This window comes from Epinephelus moara, chromosome 7 (genome assembly GCF_006386435.1).
Source record: "Epinephelus moara isolate mb chromosome 7, YSFRI_EMoa_1.0, whole genome shotgun sequence".
Taxonomy (NCBI): domain Eukaryota; kingdom Metazoa; phylum Chordata; class Actinopteri; order Perciformes; family Serranidae; genus Epinephelus; species Epinephelus moara.
Window position 1 is genome coordinate 17,130,284 of NC_065512.1, and position 23,389 is coordinate 17,153,672.

The 23,389-nt window shown below is 41.2% G+C and overlaps 1 protein-coding gene across 1 annotated transcript in view; it reads right to left on the reverse strand.

The window, feature by feature from the left end:
- uxs1 (UDP-glucuronate decarboxylase 1) overlaps nt 1–23,389 on the reverse strand; it is a 61,096-nt gene that overhangs the window by 21,422 nt on the left and 16,285 nt on the right. Inside the window, exons 7-9 of the mRNA XM_050048493.1 lie at nt 15,948–16,052; nt 12,945–13,004; nt 9,765–9,886 (exon numbers count right to left, since the gene is read on the reverse strand). Coding sequence (XP_049904450.1) covers nt 9,765–9,886; nt 12,945–13,004; nt 15,948–16,052 — 287 coding nt within the window. The remainder of the gene's footprint in view (nt 1–9,764; nt 9,887–12,944; nt 13,005–15,947; nt 16,053–23,389) is intronic.

Here is a 23,389-nt window from a genome sequence, read left to right on the forward strand (position 1 = left end):
GCAAGTCATTTTGGTTTAACATTGATGCATGTCTGCGTGCATGCGTGTTAAGATTTATCACTTGGAAATTTGCCAATGCATGTTAACTCTTAGCAGCAAATTAGATTTAATATTTGCCAATGCATGTTAACTCTTAGCAGCAAATTAGATTTAATTAGATCTTAGCATCTGGCCTGGGACAGCACGTGGAAATGAGCACCTCTGGTTCACATGTTCACTCCCCTTGATCAATAGGAGTTGTCCCTCTGAATATAGCACTTGTTTAAATTGTGTCATTTTAAAAGGGTACAATTACAATTTGCATCAAACGCTCCCTTCTCCCTTGAGCCATTTCCTACATCGACCATTACGTGTTGGAAGCAGAGTGTAAGCACCAGGAAAGTGTGACACGTGGCTCTCCTTGCACACTCTCCAACAAAGAATAAATAAATGAGGCCAACTACATCATACATACTCACACTGATCGTACACATGCAGAAACCTACCTTTTTAAAAATATCTGTGTCCTTCATAAGTCAGCCTCATGCATCAATACATGCAACTTCAGTTGGGATGTGAATCCGTTTTAGGTCACATAACATGAATAAAAACATAAAATTTATGTAGATTGCACTCTTGAACATGTGGAACATGAAATTCCACGGCCACACAACCTGCAAATATATTCAGTAAGGTGAGGAACAAGGACACAATGAGGACAACATGATGAAGAGGTCTTGGAAGGTGTGTAAATGTAAAAGATGGTGCGTGCACAGGCACACATGTACCCGGAGGGCTTGTTTCAGTCTTACAACACATCGCAGGTTAACACCAATACTGATTATAATCATAATTACCAAAAGGAATCAGCTTAAAGAAACGATCACAACAGTTTAAATTAACTGAAACAAAGCTATTGCTTGCCACTACACAGGAATGTGTCATGTTGCTTGTCCTTTAAATGCTGCGCATCTGTGTTACTGCATCTACTGATAAGTGCTAAGCATGTTCTCCTAATTGCCTGAGGATAATTAAAACTACACATACATTGCTGTCCATGGGTCACATCTTAAGAGACAGACATCCCAACAAGCATGAATAAAAGGAAAGAGACAAAAATAAATACATAAACAAATAGGAGGTGTAAAAGGTAAATGTAATTGCTGCACGAGATGTCGATGTAATGACCAGGAGATGGGGATTTTAAACAGTTACAGGAACAAATTTAAAAACTCACTCAGGGTCTTTTCTTTAGCGCATGTATGTGTCAATGTGACATGACAATTGTTGTTTGCAGCTTACTGTTGTGTGTCTGTGATGTTTGAATAGAAATGTGCCGAGGTGAAAATGGAGATTCAATTCACAAAGGTGTGGGTGTTCTGTGTCAGTACACTATGAATGAATGAATAAACCACACTTCCAGTTTGTTGGGCTCCCTTCCTGACTCACACTGACCGTGAAACCACAATGTCCTTGGTTTGAATTTATAAAGGGACCTATCTTGTATCTCTCTTCCTCATTTCCCATCTTTCCTCTACTATCGCTATCTAATAAAAGCTACAGAAAGAGCTTGCTTGCAGTACTCGCAGTGGCCCCAGCTGTGAGGCCGAAGGTGCAGATTAAGTGGGCAATACTAAATGAGCCTGTAGGAAAGGCCATTAGTGCAAGACTGAGGAGGTGTCAGCATACAAGGTCATGCAGAATCAGGGCTCTCCAATGTGAGAGAAATGAGTGGAAGAATGTGATAATTTATTAAGAGATACCGGACAGAAAGCTGTTGGGAGAAGTTTGCCTTTCTTGGTTAGGTTTGGGTTGAAATGAATCGATTTCTGCCGGAAGGCAATCTCCTCACATGTGCTGCCAGAAACTGAGTTCTGATAGAATACCTGGGGCCAGATGTGTAAACAATGTGTACGCACAAAAACCATGCCTACACCTTTTCCCAGCATAATCTGGTATTTATAAAGGAAGAATGAGCGGTGAGAATGTGTGCACCTCACGCATTCTTCAAACCGGGGACTGGATTCACAAACATTCTGAGAACACTCTCGGAGAGCTCCTAACTTAGGAGTGTTTTAGGAAAGTTCTCAGAGCAACTCTGAGCAAGGAAGGGACAGAAACTTTAATCTTAGTGAGGAGGTGTGGTTGACCCTGTCGCTAGGTATGATGCAGTTTTTTAACAGATATGATTGGTTGTCACAGACACACGCTTTTGTGATCCTGAAAGGTGTGGACACCCAGTGGAAATGAAATGAACTGCTGACTGTCAAAAAGTTGTCAATGTGTGATCACTCTGCTCAAGTCATCACTGCTGATCGTTGCATTTTTCCAGTTTTCCAAATATCTTTGTGTTGTGATCATTTTATTTCAGGCGTTATAACGTTGTTGGGTTAGGTGGGAAATGCGTGCGTACCACTGATGACATCAACCACACATATTCTCCCTGCACGATCTAATCTGTAGCATTTCATTAACTCACTGTCATCCAGTGTTTGTGTTTCCACCATTTTCTCCTCTTCACAAGAAACCCTTAAGCCTCCTCCAAACTGTCAAAACAGTTTTTGACCTTAGGAGCCCTTTTAAGGTCTAAGATGCTCTGTGAATAACTTTTATTTTTACAAGGACCTAGTCTTAACTTTAAGGGGAATTCTAAAAGATACGGCCCCAGGTGTGCACACAGCTCAAGCTGAGATAGCTAAGAGATGATATGAAGGATACTGAATGTAAGCTGGGAGAGGGATAACACTGTTTTTTGCCAGTTTCGCTGACTGTAATTGTTTCTGTAGGCTGCACAGTGTTCTGTAAAATGACAAATGTATCATTCATCATCCACTTGACATTTGGTAATAACCATAATTGAGATGTTACCACAATTATGGTTTGCAGAAATGTGATGAATTAGTGGCACAGATGCTACAAATATCTACAGCCATGCATAATGACAGCTGCACTGGCACAGTTTGAGTTGGTGAAATTGCTTCTTCTTTACTGTATCTCTCACTGATAGGTCCAACAAGTGGTGGAGGGGCACAAGTATTGATGTGCAATCATTTTTTAAGGGCACTTCTACATCCATTTATGGCAAACTGTGGGTGTAGATATGAGGCTTGTGCATGTGCGCCCAGCTCCACAATGATCGAGATTTATGAAAGAGAATTAGGTGTACGCACTGCTTTATAAATCTGACAAAAAAGAATGTGCATGCACACTTCTGCCTTTGTGCACGCACACAGTTTAAGTTGTGAATCTACAGAGTTTTACGTATCTGACCCCTGGACTCTGACCCCCAAGATAATCTGGGCTAACCAGATTTGCCAGCATTACATTTTTACATGTATCTCCCCATAGCAAGTTGGAAGTTGACATATTCTGCCATATATGAAGAGGGGAGACTCTCTGGAATCTGGCAATATAAGAACCATGATGCTGGGACATTCTGTCACTTCACAGTTGTCCAAAACATGTGGTTTGTGCCACGCGGACATGATTGCCAGTGTTTTTTCATTATTGCAAGAAATTCCATTGACTCATTCACAAGTCAAAAATGTGTTTTATTTGAAAGACACATGCAATATTTACATCTAAGATAATAGAAAAATAGTAATAATATTATTCCTCACTATATGAGTTGACTGATGGATTGTAAAGAAATTTGTCAGGTTTTATTTTGTAGACAATTGGTCTGGATTTATAGCGTGATGGGATGACAGCACAATGATGTGTGTGGTATCATCGGCTCCAGTCCTGCTCTTTCATGTGATATGCGTGGCAATTCTGTGCGAGCCTGCATTCTCCAGTAATCCATCCAAGGGTAACGTGTGTGCAAAGCTGTATGAAAGCTCTATTATACATAATTTTAGTGTAACTTTATAATTTTTTTTCGCTGTGAAAACATTGGACTACCGATAAGTTCTTGGTCTTGTCGGAAAGCTACGTTTCCGCTGTTTCTGTGGCTTCTCGCTATGACAAACGCACTATGTGTCCATAGGGTTAAATACACTGTGCTAATAATTCCTCTGCAGACTGCAGGACTTCGACTTTAACTTTTGCTGTGTGCTATTAATAGTTTTAATCAAGGAAAAAGTTTTTAAGTCCTTCCTCTACATTCTCAGTTAGAGAAAGGGGAAAAATAGAACAAGGCAGTTTGCCTGGGGCTCCAGGCCCCCAAAACACTAAATCTGCCCCTGGTGATAATAATGAAAACACAGCGCAGAGCATTTGAATGAGAGGAGAGACGCAAAGTGATGCCTCTTCCCATTTATAAATAATTCCATCTATAGTCTGACTACAACTGAAACTTAACCAAAGCAAAATAATAAAATCATTGTCGATATGGGATGCTTTAATGTATCACCTGACCAATCACCTGATTGCGAGGTATGGGCCATGAGTTTGTCCCAATTCTTGCATAAAGTTATGGCCCAAGCAGCATCTATAAATTTATAAAAAAATAGGAATCTGTTTCAGCGTCACACTGCCCAACCAGCACAATATGGGTTAATCAACCACCTAAACGTTATGCACTGTAGTGGCACTATTGTCAAGACCTAAGACAGAGACACAGAGTAAGCTCTGCAGTGTGTGTGTGTGTGTGTGTGTGTGTGTGTGTGTGTGTTTGAGAGAGAGAGAGATGGTAAGGGAAGGTGGAATGTAAACTACGCACACAGTGTTTCTGTACTCAGGATGTTGCTTTGTCATTTTTTGACCAGTTGATATTTTTCTAGTGAACTTCGAACCTGGCACAACATTACCACTACAAATAAGCTGCTGGATGGATTTATAACGTCTTTAGTACCTGTGGGTCAAATGCACATATTCGGGGTTGGTAAATAATTCCTAATAACATTATTTCCTTCTCACTTTTTTGAGGGTTGCTTTAATATAGAAAGAAAGAAATACTAGATATCCTAAATATTGTGACATATTTTTCTCCCTCACATTTCCTCACATTTTCTTAACTGATTGATATTCTCTGGGCTAGATGGAAATCTTTGCCGGGCCGGATGTGGCCTGTGGGCCGCCAGTTGACCATCCCTGGTCTAAATCTTCAAGGCGGGCAAATCTATAAATCAACATCAATTATGTAAGTAACTGACAAAAGGCCAGTATTGCACTTTATGTGCTCTCTGCAGGTCACTTTCAGACCACAGATGGTTGTTATAGAAACAACACTTGAACGAGCAGACTTTCCTCTATGAAACCAGGAACAACAGCAACATTTAACAAAGGTAATGTTACAAAATTCAGCTCTATTACAACTCACAAGGTTCACCAACAAAACACCTGTCTTATACTAAACATATTTTCAAAATAAATACAACATGCTAACGTTATTAGCACAAGCCTATGGCATTTGACATTGTATAAATTATCCTAGCGAATAGCAGATATTTCCTCTGCTCACATGAAGCCAGGATAAATCACACAAGACTTAAAATGCTATTTTTGTGGAGGCTTTATTGTAACTTATGAGTAAATGAGTGGGGCAGAGAGTGAGAGAGGAGAGATGCGCAGTGGTATGCGTCATGTAACGCAACTTGACCCTATCGATATTAACGGTGTTGTCTAAATTTAAATCTTGCTTGAAAATATATTGATAAATCACACAGTCGTTACATCGGCCACCTCTACTGCATAGGCACAAGCACATGGATTGCGCTGCTGTCCGTAGTAGGCGAGGAAGAGGGGGAAGGGAAAGAGAGACCTGCAAGGTGTTAACAGCTGTTTCTACTATGCCCTGAGTTGTTTCATCTGACAGCACTAAGACCATCAGACCAACACAGTAAGCCAACATTTGTATCTGTGTTTTAACTGTTGCTGTAATTAGTAACTATGGAGTTGTTTTATTTAATGGTGAGTGTTACTTTGACTTTAGGTCGTGCCATTATGTTGTTTTGTGCATCAGAGCTGCCTCTCATCATTCATCATCAAATTAAGGGACGTGAACAGGTTGCATATATTCTCTCATTAGTTTGCCAGTGTTACTCCTGTTAGATGCAACTGTTATGCTCATACATTTTAATTCGCTGTGTCACAGAAGTCAGGCTGCTATTCCAAGCATTTCAACCTGTCCCTCATGACTACAGCAGGTGAATAGATCCTGTGCAATCTGCTCTGCAAAGGTGGTTAATGATGACACATAATCACACCTCCATGGTTTTTAAAAGGGCCCTACAGAGGCACTGACAGGCAAGGTGAAAAAATGTATAAGCACAGGAACCACCTGCCCACAACGTGTAGGTTACAGGGTTACCGTTTCTCAGTTTTTCCCCAATGAATTTTAAAAACATTTCCATAATATTTTACTTAATTTCCATGACTTTGAGTACGCCTTTAGAGCAATACAGCCACATATTGTTAAACACACACTTCCCAGGCGCTTGCTAAGTTTACTCTCTTGTTAGACATTCCAGCCGCCACTGAGCTGCATATGCCAATAGACCAGACTAGCAAATACAGGTACTCTGTAAAACATCAAGGCCACGCCCTTTTTTGTGGATAGAAGACTGAAGATCCTACAGATAGATGTCAATGCAATGTCAGCTGTCTTGGGATTATAATTTTGACAAGTTTGTCGGCATTTATTTCCTGTTAAACAAATGTTTGTTTTATGGCCATGTCTAATGGGGTGGGTGGTTGCGCTGGACGATGGGATTCACAGTGAGTGGAGTGCTGGACCCCAAATCAACTGAGAATATAGGCCTAGTCAATCAGCGGCCTGTGGACCACATGTGGCCCAGATGCAACCTCTGAGTGGTCCGGGCAGGGATTGGTACCGAGACCTGGTATTAAACGGCCCGGGGCAAATTTAATCAAGACCGTAATAACAGTAAGCTCCGACGTTATCGGCTCTGACCGTTTCTTTTTAAAGTTTTGGTGTCATATATGATCACGCTGCAGCCTCTCTCCTGCTCTCTGCATGTCAGAACTGACCTCCTCCTTTACAGGACATATACACACACTCAGCCACACACACACACAACAGAGTGAAGTCAGACAACAGCAGAGAGGCCACGGTGCAGATGAACGGAATATAACTTCAAGATTACTCCAGTTAACAGCAACTAAGCTTGTTACTGTGAGTAAGTGCAATAAAACCTCTGCCAGTAAAAAGCCAATACTTTATCAATACACATGTTCAACATGTAGAGAGTGATATTTCAATCTGTTCTGTCGGCAGTCTCTCATTCACCGCTGTTATGATTTACGATCGCGGTTTACAGAAGCACATTGCGCTCGTGAGGCTAACAGCAAAGTGTTAATGACAAACTAAAATGAAAGCTGTCTGTATGTAGGCTAAGACTTTATCTTAAAATGTACCTGAGGCAGCCGACCTGCAGACAGTGAGTCTCCTCAGCAGAGGGGGGACAGCGAGCAGGATGAATGACTGACACTGATGTCTGTGTTCTTTATGCTGAGATAACGTTACTTTTTTCACTCAGTATTGTGATGTCAGGAGGAATATTTATTTTATTGACATGCTAGATTTGATTCCAGTCAGATATTATTGAGTTTCTATGGTGGCTTGTTGTTGTAAACATGACTGTAGCTAACATGGACTGTATAAAACTATGTCCTGTGTGTTTGATGTGTGTGTGTGGAGGAGAGGGGGGAGAGGGAGATGCAGGTAGAGAGACAGAGTGTGTTATTAGATACTGTTAATGTCACTTATTACGCTTCTGTGCATTGATAGCTCTTTTTTATTCTGTTTCTGCATCATGTTGAGGAGGGCCATGTGTATACATACAGTGGTGTGAAAAAGTGTTTGCCCCCTTCCTGATTTCTTACTTTTTTGCATGTTTTCCACACTTAAATGTTTCAGATCATCAAACAAATTTAAACANCACTTTTTCACACCACTGTACATACATAATGGCGGTAGATGAGAGATTGCGGACCGAGCAGATTGAAATATCTCTTTCTACATCTTTAAGCTTGCTGAACAATTGTATTACTGTAATATAGTACTGGCTTTTTACTTGCACATATTTTATTGCACTTACAGTAACGAGAACAGCTGTCAACAACTTGAGTAATTTTGGAGTTATCTCCACTTCGTCTCCACCGCGGCCTTCAAAGCGTGTTGTGTTTGTGTGTTTGATTTAGTGTGTATGAAAAGGAGCTCAGCTATGACACAGAGAGCAGGTGAGAGGCTGCAGCATAATAAATTACACCAAAATGTTAAAAGGTACTGATAAAAGCACCAATAATGTCAGAGCTTATCAATTAGCTCAGGGGCCTGTTTAATACCTGGTTCCGTACACTGGTCGGCTGCTATCAAGGCTCATCAGAGGCTCTTTTCCAACTTTCTTTTCAGCAAAAGTAGCCTCTCATGTTTTATCCTTGAAATAAACTGCGGTGGAAACACTGTTGTCTTAGACACATTAGAATTATAGCTCTGGCGCACCTCTCTGCTAAGAGACGGCAGATTTATCAACATATCAGTTCTGCTGCCTTCAGATGCTGCAGGGATTTCATGAACTGAAGGAGAAGCTTTTCATCGAGTATAAACCAGCTGTGGACGGCACATACTGTAAGAATCACCCACATTCATTCATAGATCAATGCAGTAAATCAGTTTGCATTGTCTGTCTGAAGGCTGCCTAAGAGGCTCTGATGCGACGTGGTAACTGGATGTCTCCTTCATATAACAAAGCAGTCTGACGTGTGTAGAGGTCTGTATGGTTACACTGAAGCAGCCTGGTGTCGCTTTTAGGTGATTTAATGGCAAATGGTCATGCGTAACAGCACCGTGCTCTGACGCAGCCTAAATCTGAACACGGTTTACCTATCACCGTGCATACTTGCCTTGTACGTGATCCATTCTGTTTAAATGCATCATACTGACTGGCAACAGTAAGTCAACCAGTTTCCCATCTATATAATGTTTGCCACATGTCTTAGGAGCAGGTAAGACGTGCTTTTTCGGCTGCATAACATGCACATATCAGTTTTTAAATGTTAACAAATTGCGATTACATGACTGGGCAGCAGATGTAATGAGTGATATTCTTGTCCCTGTGCACAAACGACTGACATTTGGGTACTGAAAGCCGGCATTTTCTAAGAATTCTCCCTGTAAGTGTGAAAAAAATAATGAGCAGTTGAGGAGGAGCAGGAGACGAGGCAGATTAATAAATATCACCTGCCTGGAGGGAAAGCAAGGCAAGTCAATCATATCTGATCATCAAAGGCTGGCGTCAATCAAGTCACAACAGGGGGAAGATGATTAAAAAAAAAATCTCTGCCTCATCTGGATGTTTAAGGAAACATGCAGAGAAACACAGTTCTGTATAATTAACATAAGATTCACTGATAGATCTTCCAAAAACAGTCTATTCACATGATAAGCTTCATGGTTACACAATTTATTTTGTTAAACCTGATTAAATAAACATATTTATGCTCATAGATCGTGCGGATTCAAGACCATTATTTTTGTGCATGTAGAACAAAAAGTCAGGAGTGCACTTTACACTTTAGATACGGGTGACGATTTCCAGTCTGAACATGATGAAATTCTGCTTTTCAACATTAGAGATCCTTGGATTTTGTCGATCAAGCAAGCAGTTACATTCAAGAAATCAATTCGAGTGGAATTTTGCTCTTATTTCAGTGCTTAGTGTAATGACTACACATGCAGAGTTGTATTGTTCCTCCAAAGCCTTTTACTGATGAAAATCACACTGTGACTAGTGTGACCGTTAATCAAAAAGAAAAAAAAAACACCTCTCTCAAGCCTGTTATTTTTAAAACTGCGTACTGTAGAGTTCCAGTAATGGTACCTGTTTCATGTAGGCGTAACACATGGTCTCTGCTACACGCTTCCCCTCGTCGTAGCACGCTCGAGGACCGATCGGATTCACATGCCCCCAGTACTCCTCATTTTGTGGGTGCACCTCTGGATCTGGAACAGAAACATTTAAGACACATTTTAAAAGCTAAGCGATTTGTAGACGTTTTCCATCACACAGATTGACACACGTATGAACATATTAACTGCATTTAAGCACTCAGCAGATTAGAGAATGAACGACTCCCTGCTAAACTGTGATTGATTTTCGGGATGAAGATAATGACTTTCTCTGTGACTGCTTGTACAAATTTTTCTGCTTGTGTTGTGAGTATAGACAGTAATTTATAGACCTGAACGCAACCTCTTAAACAAGGTTCACCATAATTGCTGTGCTGCTGAATTTAGACACATCATTACTTTACATTTGAGCAGCTGTCTGTTTATGAATGATGATGATAAAATACATACAGCGATCACAAAGAGAGCCAAATTCAGCAGACAGTTAGCTTCTTAAAATTATTTGCGCTGGCCGTGCTTGTGAGAGTCTTAGCCAGTGGTGCCAGCAGAATACAAAACTCCAGTAGCATGTATCAAGCAAAGGTAAAAACTGGTCAAGTCTGAGTTCCCAAACAACCCTCCAAACCACTTTGCCTCTCCTCCAGGATGTCACAATCCAGGGTAAATATAAAGCAAGTGTAATTTTCAATAATTAAGACAAATAAATTGTCCTGGGTTAGATTTACCTTATCCTATGGTTTCTATTTTCTTTCCTCCCTTTACTTCATTGCTTCTTAAGAGTTGTTTCTGGAGTATGTCTCACAAAAGGTCGGAAATCTTTTTTTTTTTTTTTTTTTTTTGTAAAGATATGTTTTTGGGCGTTTTTGCCTTTAATTGATAGCAGCTAAGTGTGAAGGGGGGAGAGAGAGAGAGAGGGAATGACATGCAGCAAAGCGCCACAGGCTGGAGTCGAACCCAGGCCGCTGCAGCAACAGCCTTGTACATGGGGCGCCTGCTCTACCACTAAGCCACCGGCGCCCAACAAAGGTGGGAAATCTTAAGATTAAGATTTTCGACAGAAAATGCTTGACTTTATACTTTACTACTTACTTTGGACTTTATACTATAGACTTTATATTAAACTTAAATAACATAAAATAAATAAATAAATAACCTGCGGGAGTAAACTAGTCCAAAATATACAGAGACAGCATTATTGTCTATATCCCTGTCTTTTTGTTTTGGAAATTAACCATTTTTCCCAGTCTTTCCCAAATTGTCCTTCATTCATCCGTATCCTGTATGTAAGATTCTCCATCTCCTGAATATCTTCTATGATAGTCAACCATTGTTTGTGATGTGGAGTGTCTGTCTTCAGCCAGCTCTTTGTAATTGCTTTCTTTCCAGCGGCAAGGAGGATCTTGACCAAATATTGACCTGTCTTGTGCACCGTTCCAATATATCCCAGGTACAGTACAAGACATGTTCGTGGGATTCTAGATTTTAGAATGTATACCATCCCAGGAAGGTTGTATTTTCATACAACCCCAGAAAATGTGTGTGTGGTTTGGTTCCATGTGGCTACATAATCTCCGGCATGGTTGTTGAATCTTTGTTTGTTTCTTCCAAATAAACTCTCTCCACCCCTGTGATGTTCTTGGGGCCTTTTTTACTGATGAATGTGCCTGAGATGCATTTTTTGTCGCTGTGTCCACTCACTGTGACGCAAATACATTTGATTGGTGCACATGTCACGGGCCAGAGATCAGCGTATGATCATTCTCGGAACCCATTGGCTGTATTCCGTGTCTGACGGCGATACAGCCTCTGGGGGCAGACCCCTGATTTTTTGGCATTCCGGTTTGATTTGGGCGGAGGAGGCGAATTTCCGTTTCCGACTTCCGTTTATATATAAGTAAATATGCTTAATCATTGCGATGGATTCAGAGTTTGCAGTGACACCAATTATGTTCCACCTCGTTAGTTCACCGCACGGGCCATTTAACCTGGCAACAACTGCAGCCGGCTCAAACGTGATTGGTCAATATCACGCGGACTACAAACAGCCTACAACTGGAAACCAGGGCTCTTCTGCTCTTCTTCTGGAGGCAAGATCTCTGGGGTTTGCCTACAGACTCTACATTCACTGAATGTAGAGTCTGTATATAGAGACTAGCGTATGATTAACACTTCTGGCGGTCAGTTGTGATGCTTACAATATTGTGTTACTTGTCTTGTGTGTTGGCAGACAAAAATAGTTAGAAACAAGCAAACGAAAACAACTGAGCATTTTTCAGGCTTTTGAAGTAAGAAAGCGAACAAGCCTCAGCAGCGAGGAGTATGCAGAGAGCAGCAGTACGTGCACCAAGTCTGCTAACGTTACTGCTGCTAGCATTATCATTACAACGACAGAGGCTAGCAGCCAGCTACGTGTTCTACTTTGCAAAGCGATGAGTCCTGGGATCATCATGATATTGAAATTGATGCAGAGGCCGTTCTGCAGGAGTTTGATGCAACAGGGAGACGCAAATGAACTTCAAACAGGTAGGAATACTACTTAATTTTCTCATCTGGCCTTTTTATTGTTTATTGTAGCAGCTTGGTTTGGGCTTTGTGTTACATATTGTTGCTGTATATTTTTTGTACATAACTGTTGATGTTGTTGCTGCTGCAAAATGAGGGAATCTGTTGTCTGCTAAATGCCTCTGGGCTACATTCAGTTTATTATATTGTATTCTATTATTTTGCTGGCTGTTGTCAGGTCTATTTGCTTGTCTTTGAAATGCACGTGGCTAATCAGAGTTTTATAGTGTTGCGTCTGTAATGTTAATGTTAATCTCTTGCTCACTTACCGAGTAGATCGCTTACGTCCATGTGTGGGAACCTACGTGTTAACGGTGCCCTACAAGTGGGCAGGCGGTTCCTGTGCGTACAATGAAATATAATCCTGCCGGCACCACTGGGCTTAGCGCATGATAAATTAACAGCGTTTTTGAAACCTAAAGTGAATAAATCCATTAAGTGTTAATAATTTCAAAAATGTGTCTTGGAATGTATTCGTTGCAGCAACAACATATCCATCGAGTATCTTGCCTTAAGACATCCATTAATTCAATAGAGAGCATAACCAGCACCAGAATATTTAAAGATGAGCAGGAGTCATGTTCCTTACCTCCATAAACCTCTGAAGTAGAAGCCAGGAGAAGTCTGGCGCCCACACGTTTGGCCAAACCTTGGAGACAAACAACACAGTGAGAACAGCTGAAATGGGATTTTCTGTGCGTCCTTCAGCAACGAGCTGCTGAACCAGGTGCCTCTCAGCTCAGGAATAGCAAAATTTCAAGGGAAATAAGGGGGCTTGAGCACACTGATTGATTTGCAGTTTCTATAGCTGAAGGCTAATGGCACTCAAAATTTAATTCACGACCAATTTTAAAATAACCAAAAATAGAGGGGAAAAAAACATGAACCGACATCTATTACTTTAGGCTAGGGACAATTTGCCAAGTGTTAAATATAACATAAACCATGCAATGCTGGAGGAGCTAGAGTTTTCTTGGCAATTTTGCATTACTCACTCTGCATGTGGGATACCACTGGTTAAATTCCCCTCATGCCGAGACTGACAAACTCTATGCATAAAGAACACCGAGCCTCGTATAAATTGCCTTGTATTGGTTTCAGCCATGCAACAAAATCTTGGTTAAATGGCCAATTTTCATTGAATTTGCACTTCTCCGTGTCGTCATGGACACAGGGACAGTTAGCTAGCAGATAGTCTGAGTGGGCGGAAGTTCGCTGCATAGATCAGCCTCTCATTGGGCGGAACGAGCCACCCGCTGAAGTCCCGCCCTACCACCTCCGGTTGTGTAGCAGTTTTCAACACGTCCTTTACTAACTTTTGCGGTGTTTGATCTTGCGGGGATGTAGCCATTTTTCTGCCATGGTTCGCGTCCTGTAGGCGATATTTTTGTGGGCGTGTTACACCAAAACCTGTTTCCCCCCGGCAATATTTTTGCAAGCGCATCATTGCTGTGGCACCGCCCAGAACGATTGTGATTGGTTGAAAGAAATAAAAGCAGCAGGGGCGTTTTTTTCTCCAATCTTAAAGTGAGAGTCGGCGCAGCCAGACCTTTCTTTTCTTGAGAAAGGTCTGGTGAGCGAGACTAGCTAGCAGACAGTAGATCCTCTGCTCTGAGCATCTAGGCTGAAAAACAAAATATGAATGTTGCTGGTTCCGCTATCTTGATCTGTGTGACATGACTGTGACAGGCATTTGGTAAGTATTATCTTGAGATTTTACACTGCAACATCAGAAAAAAAGCAATTCGTAAATCCCTTCATCTCATGTCTTAGCATTTTTTAATAATTTTAAAAGACTGATTTAAGACATTTAATATTACATAAGGCCTTACTTGCAGATGAATCAGTTCAATTTTAACACTTAAAAAGATCTGCAGAATCCCTGCTTGAAGTGCTCAAACAACTGTGGTTTTGTGCAATTAAAGGAGCACTTCACCAATTCATCAAGAATTCTCTCTGTTTTTGGATTCCTCACTCCCTGTGGAGGCATGCGAGAATTTGTATTTGTTCTTCACAAATTCAACATCACAGCGTGAGAATGATTGATATACAAATGGTCATGGTCATCTGGGAGGTGAAGTATTCCTTTAAAGTCAGAAAATCAATACAAGTGCTCCAGTTTGTTTTCTTTCCCTTGAACAAAGTGAGAACGGTCTTCTAAGCTTAAAAAGTTCAAGTTGATATTTATACAGTGCTTTGAACATACTCAATCTGAAGTGGTCATTCACAGGAGACGTTCCACTTTGCCTTTAGAAAATACATGATTGTTTGTGAGAGAGAAGCTTGTCTGTGCTTCTTATGATAAATCATCTCAATATCATTATTCATTAAATACAGGATTCTGTTGAGCAGTCTGACAGCCCCCAAACAAAACAACAAGATGCAAGGTCTTGACTCTCATTCAAACCGTGAAGCGTTTTCATTGACATACTATAAGAAGTTGGCATGGATATAAAGGAGAATAATCGTATGGTAAGAAATGATTTTCTGAGTTTTGTTTTCCTCTTTTGCTCCACACTGTGCAGGCTGTGGGGCAGCCGTGGCTCAGGATGTAGAGCAGTCATCCAGTCAAAAGGTCACTAGTTCCATCCCTGGCACCTGCAGTCTATAGCCCCGTATCCACCAAACACTTTCTGAGGTATCTGGTACACGGTCTACAGATACCTAGACCCTAGGTGCGCCTAGCGTTTCTACCGCAAACAGTACTCCTAAATGTGGGCGGAGTTGATGTCACTCACCGCTCCGTCCAGCACACACTGTATTTCCTCATCACCGTTGACACAGATGGAAGTTTGCACCTCGTTTATCGTCCACAGAACGAGGCTGCATGCCGACATTTTCAGAACAAAATAAAACAGGCTGCAGTGAGAGTCTCTCTCCATGGGATATTTAAAATTAGCAGGTTTGTGCATTTAGTCCTCCCCAGGCAAGCTCAGGGGTTTAGTGTTGCTGAAGCCCACAGGAACGACGCTCTGCGACACTTTTTTTATTCTTTAAGTGAGGATGGGGATAAATGCAGTTCACATAACCCAGTCCAAATTAATATATATATGAACACTTGATGATCCACTCATTACTAAAAGTGTCTGTCATATAAAAATTGAAGTGATGGTCAAAGCCACCTTAAAAGTTGCCGGCAGTCGGCCCAGTGAATTAAGTTATTTTTTTCTCAGACTCCAGCTGCTGTGAGAGGCAGCAAAACATCCTTTCATTTTATAGTTAAAGTAATAAAACTCTCCACAGTATAAACAGTGGTTACATGAGCTTCAAAACCAGCCACAACTCAGCCCTGAGCAGAGTGACCGTCCTCTATTGACCAATCAACAGACTGCAGTGTTCACAGCTCTACCTTTTAGTACCAAATCTGTGTGCTAGGTACCCCAACAGAGGGGGGACCAAAAATGGGGACGGTACAGAACAGTTCCATTGGTACCATCCACAACTTTTCATCATGCTTTAGCTTTAGCCTTGTTTTTGAGACCCTTAGATGAAGTCATATGAGGGTGAGTGCATTAAATGTGTAGTGAAAAATAGCCCACACAGCTCCAAATCTTGAACACTGTATTGGGTGCACGTAATGTACCGTACTCACCGAGCATGTTAAGAGTGCCAATGGTGTTGGTCTTGAGTGTTTTGATGGGATTGTACATGTAGTTGGGAGGAGAGGCTGGAGACGCCAGGTGATAAATCTGGTCCACTGTAAAAAGCAAAATCAAAATCTGTTTCAGCAAATGACAGAAAACAAAACAGGAAATGATTCACTTGCACTAAGTACTACAGCTGTTTTAGAGCATTTGAACTCAATGCCTTTACTGACAGTCAGCCATACTTAGAGCAGGAAAAAAACTACTATAATAAATTAATGCTGAAGAGAGTATGAGTCACTCAAAAAAGTGTCTGGTGAGTCTAAAGTCAACAACTGAGGGAAGCATATTATACCTGCTTTGATGTAGCTCAGAGCACAGAAATGTCAACCTTTTTTTCTGGTAGTCGTGACTAACAAAGAAAACATGCTTAAGGTGACACACACACACACTTTGATACTTCACAGCTGCCTTCACCCAGGAGGTCATGTTTTTGGTGGCATTTGTGCATCTGTCTGTCAACAGAATTGACAATTCGCTAACCCCCAGCCCTTTGTGATGGTCCGTCAAGCTGTCAGAGTAAGCATGGAGCCCACACTGTAACTAACTGCACTCCCTGAAGAAATATGATCATATTTTTTGGAAAATGAAAGAGTGATTCCAGAGAGAAGCAGACAGAGGGGTCTACAGTCTGTGTTTGAAGGATATATCCAGGATGTCAAACTGACTCAGCAGCAACAACAGGTTAAAAAGACAAAGATAGTTAGAAGCTAAAGCCGAACTATAGGCTACAGATCACAGTGTTAAAGTGAACCACCACATCACTGCTGATCGCCACAGAAGACAATGAATATAAAGGGAAACTTTGCTGATATTGAACCAGCTGTGTGGCATCACAGTGTGTGCAGATGAACGGCGCTTGGCTTCGCCCCCATGCTGCTGCCAGCACCTGGACCTCTGCCTGGATTTTGAAACCACCATTTTAGTTAGTGAAAGACTACACTGAAAATTAGTCACTCAGCTGGGGGAACTCTCTGGTGCACCTGCTCTATGGGCCCAACAATGCAGAAGCAGAGCAGAAGATCAGGGTAATTTCACAAACGCAAGTTGAACTTTTTTGGCTTCACGCACCACTGAGCAACTCTCAAAGGAATGAACAGGGCCCTGCCTCCGTTGCTGTGTCCAGTTCTCTTTATACATCCATGTGATAAACAAAGGAGGTGCTGTGGTTCAGCAACTCGCTGCTTAGTCTCCACTGCAACAAACAATCTCCACAAATCCATTCAACAGCTAAACTATCCATAGTCACACACACTCACACACACACAGCTGCTTATTTACTGCTGAATTACAGCTCAAAACAGCTGACACTGTGCCGGCGTGAGTGTTTTGATACCTTGTATGAACCCAGATTTGAAAGACTGTTGTACAAGTGGCTTATTTGGCTTGAAAACACGGACCTGGCGATAAAGTGTAATGACCTTGTATGTATTCAACAGGTTTTCATTCATCTTTGGCCCATTCTCTGCCACTCGTTATCATCTTCCCAATTCCTACACCAATTCATTCCTGTCTTCTCTTTTCAAGGTGAATGTAATCACCTATTGAAGGCTTGACTTCTTGATCCGTGACTCAAAACATTTCCATTTTCACAGCTTGTTACACTCGCTCTCTGCATGCCAGAGTATGTTAAAGACAGTATTTCATAACAGTGACTATATTTACTGCAAACCAGATGCCTCTGGGTGATAATAATCTATTGTATTGAATCAGTGCACCACTTGTACTGTCCGTGTATTACATTATTCTAATGACGCAACCCAAGGTCTTCTAACCATAAACCTGTGTGAAGCCTGCAGGCAGGTTCAAGGCGGACAACTCAAGTGCACTGCTACATACAAAGACATAATATTTTTACTGCAGCAGATATTCAACGCAGCTGCTTTGTGTTATCTGAGCATCATCAATCCTCAGCTTTCTCTTTTTCTCTTCCGTGCCTGATATTCCACCTCTGATGTGAAAAAATGCTGCCATCGCTGTTGTTTCAGCATTTTCAAAAGCCCCAACTCCAACCCCCTCCAACTTCCACCTGTAGTCTCTGAGCCTAACAGAGCTCAGCAGGGTGCTTCTGACAGCTGGTCAAAAGCAAACAAACAGAAGATCAGGAACGGATCAGGCTTTATATACCCAATACACAGCCTTCAGAAAACGCTTGGCTCTGCCCAGGATATTCCCGGCATCACAGGCCCAGATTCTGTTGGAAGCTCAGGTGCTGCATAATCTAAATGGCTCTAACAAGCTGTAGCAGCTTTCAACAACAGATACAAGGTACAGAGTTCGCCTAGAGCACCAAAATATCCTGAACCACTAATGAGCGCCCCACCTCTGCAGGGGGCTGAGCTAAGCTATATTTGTATGGTTGCAAGATATTTTTCTGTCATGTCACACCCCATTTGTAGCCCTTGTCCCCTGTGGTACTGCCATTTTTTTTTAAATTATCACCAGTAGCATGACCTTTCTGGGCCAATGTAATTAAAAAAAACAATAATAATAAATAGAATAAAATAAATAAAGATAATAATAATAATACATATTGTTTATAGGCAACTTTCACGACAGTCAAGGTCACCTTACAGGCAAAGATTGAGAAAATATCAGCAGATTAAAAAAGTAAAACAAGATAAGGTATCAAGTATCATAAAATAGATAACTAAATAACATAACAACCACTAAACAGTATATCACCGTATCAATATCACTGTTTTGTTTGTTTATTTTGTTTTGGTTGCTATTCATTAGCTTTTTTGTGAGGGGAAAAAATAAATCTTTATTATAAAAGACTGCCTTTGAATGAGCTAAAATTCAATCATACATATTTATGAAACAACCTTTAAAAGATTAGAAGATTAAAATTAGAGAAATGAATCCAATGTAGACCTTCATGCTTAACAACTGAATAGCTCTACAATGCATGAAAAAAAACTGCATCTAAGCTGTTCTTTAATGTGTTTTTTTTTTTTTTTAAATACAAAATAAAGGATAAATAACAAATCCTCCCTTTATTCATTTTGGCCTTGTCGCTGTCTCAAGGGAACTTCTCTGTCCATTTAACAGAGTATTTTCCAGTGTTTGTTGCTTTGGTGCAGCCTGTGTCTGAACCATCTAAATCAGCTGTGTTCCAATGAGTGTTTACTTTCATCATCTGGACTTCTTTTGCGCAGATCTATTAAGAGATAACTCTTACTACTGTTATTGTAGTTCCGCTTGAGGAGCTTTTCCGTCTCTCCCTCGAGCAGGGCGATCAAACACCATGCGCCGTAGATGACAAACAAGCAGTTTCTCACACTGAGCAGAAATGAAACACGTGCTTACAACTCTGGTCAATAACATGAATAAAAGGTCTCATTCAGAATTTTGCTCAGATGTTTTAAACCATCTGCACAGAGTTTGACATGCTGCTGAGCAGAACTAAAGTTTCTTTTTCTATTTATCTGTGACATCAGGTGCAAAAATCAGCCTTTTAAATAATGATTTGACGTTTACTGAATAATGATCAACTAGTCCATACCCATTGGTAGCTTTGTCACCTTCTACCTATGCCAATCCTCAATGCCTATGTGCAGTTTCACATAGATTTACCACATCAGTGAGTAGAAAAACGTGGGACAGACAGAATGACTGACTGACAGAATGACACACTGACGGGGCGCCGGTGGCTTAGTGGTAGAGCAGGCGCCCCATGTACAAGGCTGTTGCCGCAGCGGCCCGGGTTCGACTCCAGCCTGTGGCCCTTTGCTGCATGTCACTCCCTCTCTCTCTCCCTCCCCCCTTCATGCTTGTCTGTCCTATACATTAAAGGCTAAAAAGCCCCAAAAAATATCTTTAAAAAAGAAAAGAAAAAAGAATGACACACTGACAGTTTACGTGATTATGTACAGCATACCATACCATGACTTAGTCATACCAAAAATTTGAAAAAAAATTCAGCCACAGGGGGAACCACAGCGATCGGTCGCATTTTAGCCATTTTTAAGCATCTTTCTGTTGTTATAGCGCCACTCAGTTGCCAATTAAGTTAAATTTCTCCAGTCACCTTGAGGCGTCCTGTTCTACATATCTACCAAGTTTAGTAAAAATCGATATGGCNGCAGATCGGTCAAACTTCCTAGGAAGAGATCGATTTTAAGTGTTTTTAAAAAAAAAAAACTAAATTAAAATGGCGGAAAATCCATATCACTGGAAGTTATGGGTTCTTAATTAAAATGGCGGAAAATCCATATCACTGGAAGTTATGGGTTCTTGCGGCAAATTTGTTCCTCACGAGGAGAGGCATCTCTGTGCAAAGTTTCATGTCTCTACGACATACAGGGAATTATATACGTCCATTCAAAGTTTGCAATTTCAATCGGTTGCTATAGCGCCCCCCTTTGGCCAATTGATGTAATATTGCTTCATTCGCATCCTCCCATGACCCTCTACCACTGTGCCAAATTTCACATGGATTGACCAAGTCAGTGAGGAGAAAAACGTGGAACAGACACACAGACAGACCCACACACAAACAGAGTTTTCATCATTATATAGTAAGATATTGATTGATATAACGTTTCTTTTATCAAAATAACATTTTTAGCCATATCACCCAACCTAGTGCGATTAATGAGATCCAAGGTGTGCCTGCTGCTGTGTCTACCCTTGGAGCTGTGTACACACTGAGAAACCAGAGTGAAGTGGAAGGAACACTGGAACAAACTGTGTTTATTTGATCCATATCATTATGAATCCAATCAGTGATATCAATTACACTAATTGATATTGCTTTTAATTTAATTATTAATTACAATGTTATTTCTAAAGGAAAGCTAAAGTCCCACAGCACTGCTGTGTTTGCTTATATAATTGTGAAATGTAATTTCTGAGCTTTTTTATTGTTGTTTCTGAGAGGCTGAAACATAATACGCTTTTCAGTCCGTATTATGAGATATCTAATGGAGTGGATAATAAAAGCTGAACACGTAATCATATTACACTGACTGGAAGTTGGTATCAGTTGGAGGCTCTGTTGTGAGTAGCATCCACTACTGGCATCGTTCTAAAGCAGCTGCTGCTTAAACTGAGCACACACCAGAGGCAAAGCACCGCAGCTCGTCGACCACACACAGTTATTACTACTTCTATTAAAAGATCTGTACCTCTTCCACCCATGCAATAGCTTAACATCACGTGTGGACAGCCCCTTATTAAAGTCGATTTCTCAACTGAAGAGCCAATCTCCAGAGCTATGACTCGCCAGGGAATCTCTTCTTAGTTATTGTCTTTATAATTTCAGGACTGTGGGTCTTTTAGCTGGAGATATTTCTCAACCCCAAGTCTCTCCTCATCCATTCTTCATCACACACAAGACAAAGCAACAACAACTGAGTTCTCTTTATGCATCAATGATGAAAAGAGGTGTCGAGCTGCCATAGGAGCAGAGAGAAAGAGCTGCTAGGGGAGCTGGTTTGTACAAGCAGAGAGCAAGTAGGGGAAAAATGCATTTACTTCTGGTGGCGGCGAGGCTGGAAATAGGACGGTATTGAGTGCTGTGGGGTGGGATGTTCAGGAGCACCTACACACCTCTAGCCGCAACCAGGGTGGGGTTGTACATTGAAAATAATGGGGACGCACACTGTTCGCCACAGGTGTGTTTTGGCCTCATCTGTCATTGTGTCACTCAGCCTTTTGTCTTCATCATTTGTGTCCAAGCGAATACTCACAGGCATCATTTATCTTTAATGTAGCATTATCTGTAGGTACTCTGATGTTTAATTTGCGACTTAGTATATATATATATTTTTTTTTTAATTTAGTTTGTAATGATCAACTTACTGCTAACCTAGCTAGCCACTATACTAGCTGTCCAAGGCCAATGTTGAATTATTTCACTCTTTTTTTTTTCTTTTCTTTTTTTTTTCAAAAGATATTTTTAGGGCATTTTGCCTTTAATGGACAAGACAGGTAAGCGTGAAGGGGGAGAGAGAGAGAGGGGGATGACATGCAGCGAAGGGCCACAGGCTGGATTCAAACCCGGGCCGCTGCGGCAACAGCCTTGTACATGGGGCGCCTGCTCTACCCACTAAGCCACCGACGCCCCAAATTATTTCACTCTTTTTACCCTTCCTCTCATTGCCTTAATGTAAACGTTTGCTAGATTAGTTATTGTGCTATATTTCCTTACTGCTGAATAATTCACTGGTGATATATTGTTTCTTCCTTGTATGAAGCACATACTGTCTGTGCTGTATTTACCCTTTGTTTGAGGTCCCGTTTATATGACAACGATTTCAACTGCAAATGGTAAACTTTAGCTGTGTTTTGGCTGATCGTTGACATGACAGCGGCGTTTTGGGTGCCTGAAAACGCAACATTTTGAAAACGGGTCCAGAGTGCAATTTTTTGGAAACAGCACCGTCTCCATTGTCATGTTAACTTGCAATATGCAGTTCCTCTGAAAACAGAGACTTTTTGCACATGGGCATTACGGTTCCAGTCACTAGGCATGCGCAAGAAAGTTGACTATCACAACAACAATGGCAGACTCCCGAGCTCTGTTTGTGCTGCTCGCCCTACTGAATTTATCAACGCATCTCCAGCAAAGTGTAGATTTACTGTAGCAACTCCACCTCGTCGTCCGTCCAAACAATGTTCGTGCAGTTGCCATTTTGTTTGTTTATACATCACCGCTCTGTAGAAGGAAGCGCATGTGCGCAGGCGCGTGTTGTTTCATTGCGGAAGTCACACCGCCAACTACTGGCCTGCCATGTATACTGCAGTGTTTTTTGTTTTTTTTTGTGGATCCGTGTGCACAGCAATTGTCATCAAAACGTCGTCTGAAAGCGGAAATTTTTTCAAAACGAAAATGAGAAACAATTATGTTTTCAGCAGATCGTTTTCGTGCAAACATGGCCTGAGACCCTACATTGAAGGGCCTATCTCTTTAAGCCCCCCCTCCCAAAAAAGCCCAGTCTGCTCTGATTGGTCAATATTTCCAGGTCTTCCACATCTCACTGCAGCCTGGAAATTATTATAAAAGCTTCTCAACACAACTGGATATTTTCCAGCAGGAATATGGTCTGAAATCAGTAAGAAATGAACAATATTGGCAACCAAGATTACATGTTTCCCTGAAATTAGGACGTAGCAGTGTAGGCTATGTAATATAAAGTACTGCAGTAGCATGCCTGGAGCAGACAACCATATATAGAAATCTGTCACGATTTGATGTCATCTTGTCTTGAAGGTGGAGAAACAGAGTTGCCTCCAGCTAAAACTTCAAAGGCCAACTGTCTTTTCTTCTACTTGCACTAGCAGTGTGTTTAGCTTGCTGCATAGCTGTGCACCTACGTGCATAGCATAACAAGGGCAGACAATATTTTTGATTATAGCATAAATTTTGTTAATAAAATCATGT